This window comes from Cyprinodon variegatus, unplaced genomic scaffold, assembly GCF_000732505.1.
Source record: "Cyprinodon variegatus isolate N-32 unplaced genomic scaffold, C_variegatus-1.0 Scaffold798, whole genome shotgun sequence".
Lineage (NCBI taxonomy): Eukaryota > Metazoa > Chordata > Actinopteri > Cyprinodontiformes > Cyprinodontidae > Cyprinodon > Cyprinodon variegatus.
In genome coordinates this window covers 7156-9200 of record NW_015151251.1, presented here as the reverse complement: position 1 = coordinate 9200, position 2045 = coordinate 7156, and the positions used below count along the sequence as shown (strand labels likewise).

The following is a 2045-nucleotide window of genomic DNA, read 5'->3' as shown; positions in this document are numbered from 1 at the left end:
TATTTTTGGGGAAGGAAAATGTCATTTAGGTATTTTTAACAAAATAAAATCGAAGACGATGAATATCTGGATGTGCATGCACAAACTACCTGATGGCGCATGTGCAGAACGTATCCTGCCAGGTTAATAAAACCCCGCCCACTTTGCACCCAAAAATTCAAAACACATTTGAAAATCAAGCCTTGTTGTATTGAAAACATTATAGAGTCTGAATTCACTTAATTTGCCAGAAACACAATATTACAGTCCCCCCCCCCAAAAAAAGAACAGATAAAAAGAAAAAAAGAAGGTTTTTGGTGGCAGAAGATTGAGCGTCATGTCTGCTAGCAAGTGTGTTGGTGTTGGGCGTGAACGCAGGGAGGATCCATCACACTCACCTTCTCTCTCACCCTATGATGGGGATGAAGTCTGGAGGAGAACTGACGGTTTCCTCCTGTGAACCCCCTTTATACCAAAACGCTGCCAATACGCCATTATACAGTAGCTGGAAGTTAGAAACATTCAGCGCTCGTCTGGAACACGTCAGATACATTGATATGCGTTGAAAAGAAGTTCTTGATAAGTTACACAGAAGTTTAGGATAAGCTGGAAACCACAACTTATGAGTAACTTACACTTAACGTATGTCAATGATCAGTTACATTACCTGTAACTTATGCCCAACGTATGGCATACGCTGGAATATATCGAGTATGTCTAGCGTATGCCAACATATCCAACGTATGCCTGTGTTTTTGCCAGATTTTTCATACGTCAGACCAAATCGTCAAGGCGTGACAGGGGGTTTAGGTATAAATAAATAATTGTCCTGTTGTAATTTTGTAGGAAAAGTGGTAGGCAAAGACTGCACGGCGGGGTCAGGAACACGCTGCATTCCCTGTGAGACGGGGACCTACATGAACCAACCCAACGGCCTGACCAGGTGTCTCTCCTGCTCCTCCTGTGATTCAGGTACAGAAAGTTTACAAAGAAACTAAAAAACAGGACTTTAACTGCATCTGAAATAATGATAATGAGTGTTTTCATCTTCCAGGCCCTGGACTCTATATCAAGCAGAACTGCACGTCTATATCAGACACAGTTTGTGATGTTTTACACGGATATTTCTGTAAAAGTTGGACAGACAGTGCAGGATGCAGCAAAGCAGAGAAACATTCAGCCTGTAAACCTGGACAGAGAATAAAGCTTCCTGGTGAGACTGAATTCATGAAATTACAGCGATTTAAATGCTGAATAACTGCTGATGTGTTTCTGGGTAAATCTGTTTTTTCAGGGACCAGCAGAGATGATACCGTGTGTGAAAACTGCGAGGAAGGAACCTTTTCTCCAGATGGGTTGAACTGCACACTGTGGACACAGTAAGATAATGACACCTTTCAGGTCTTCCTTTCATTATAACTGGAAGGACTTTGATTGAGGGGGTTGAAGTATGAACTCGTGTCGTCCTCTTGAGAAAAGCACAGGAAAGTCTGGACTCTGGGAGAACGGGAGCACGCAGTATAATTCTGGGTCAATAGGAACAGAAGCGCATTGATGACATCATCATACTATCAGTTCTCACCTCAAATGAGCTTAAAATGTTCTTTTATTGAAGAACAGCAACAGAAAAGAAAACTTTTAATTTAATACTCTGAGCTCTGTGAGCGCTAACCTGGAAGCTGCTGCTGCCGCAGTGCATGCTGGGACAGCTGTCAATCTCAAGAACAGAGAAGTCTGCTCTGATGCATGCTGGGAGGGGCGAGAACAACATCCGGGGACGTTCTCGGTCTGCTGTTCTTGTGAATTGGAGCAGTGCTAGGGCTGAGGATCATGATCTTTCACGAGGACATGAGAACACACAAGCACGCATACTGAGAAACGGCCTGAAGGTGGCAGTGGTTGACTTGAATAAAACGGACAGGTTTTCTCCGAAGGTTTATATCCATCTATTAACTTGATAATTTTAACAGTTGTAATGAAGACATTAATATCTTATGCTTAGAATCTTTGGTTTAATTTTAAATTTAAACAAAATTACAGTTTTCAGGAACCAAACTGTAATTAAT

General features: G+C 41.9%; 1 protein-coding gene across 1 annotated transcript; it reads left to right on the top strand.

Moving 5' to 3' along the window:
- Positions 1–818: 818 nt before the first annotated feature.
- Positions 819–1555, top strand: LOC107098667 (tumor necrosis factor receptor superfamily member 14-like; the record flags this gene model as incomplete). Its single annotated transcript, XM_015396445.1, has 3 exons — positions 819–951; positions 1034–1192; positions 1274–1555. Coding segments are annotated over 3 exons (381 nt in total), but the record flags the coding sequence as incomplete, so codon positions are not given.
- Positions 1556–2045: the final 490 nt, after the last annotated feature.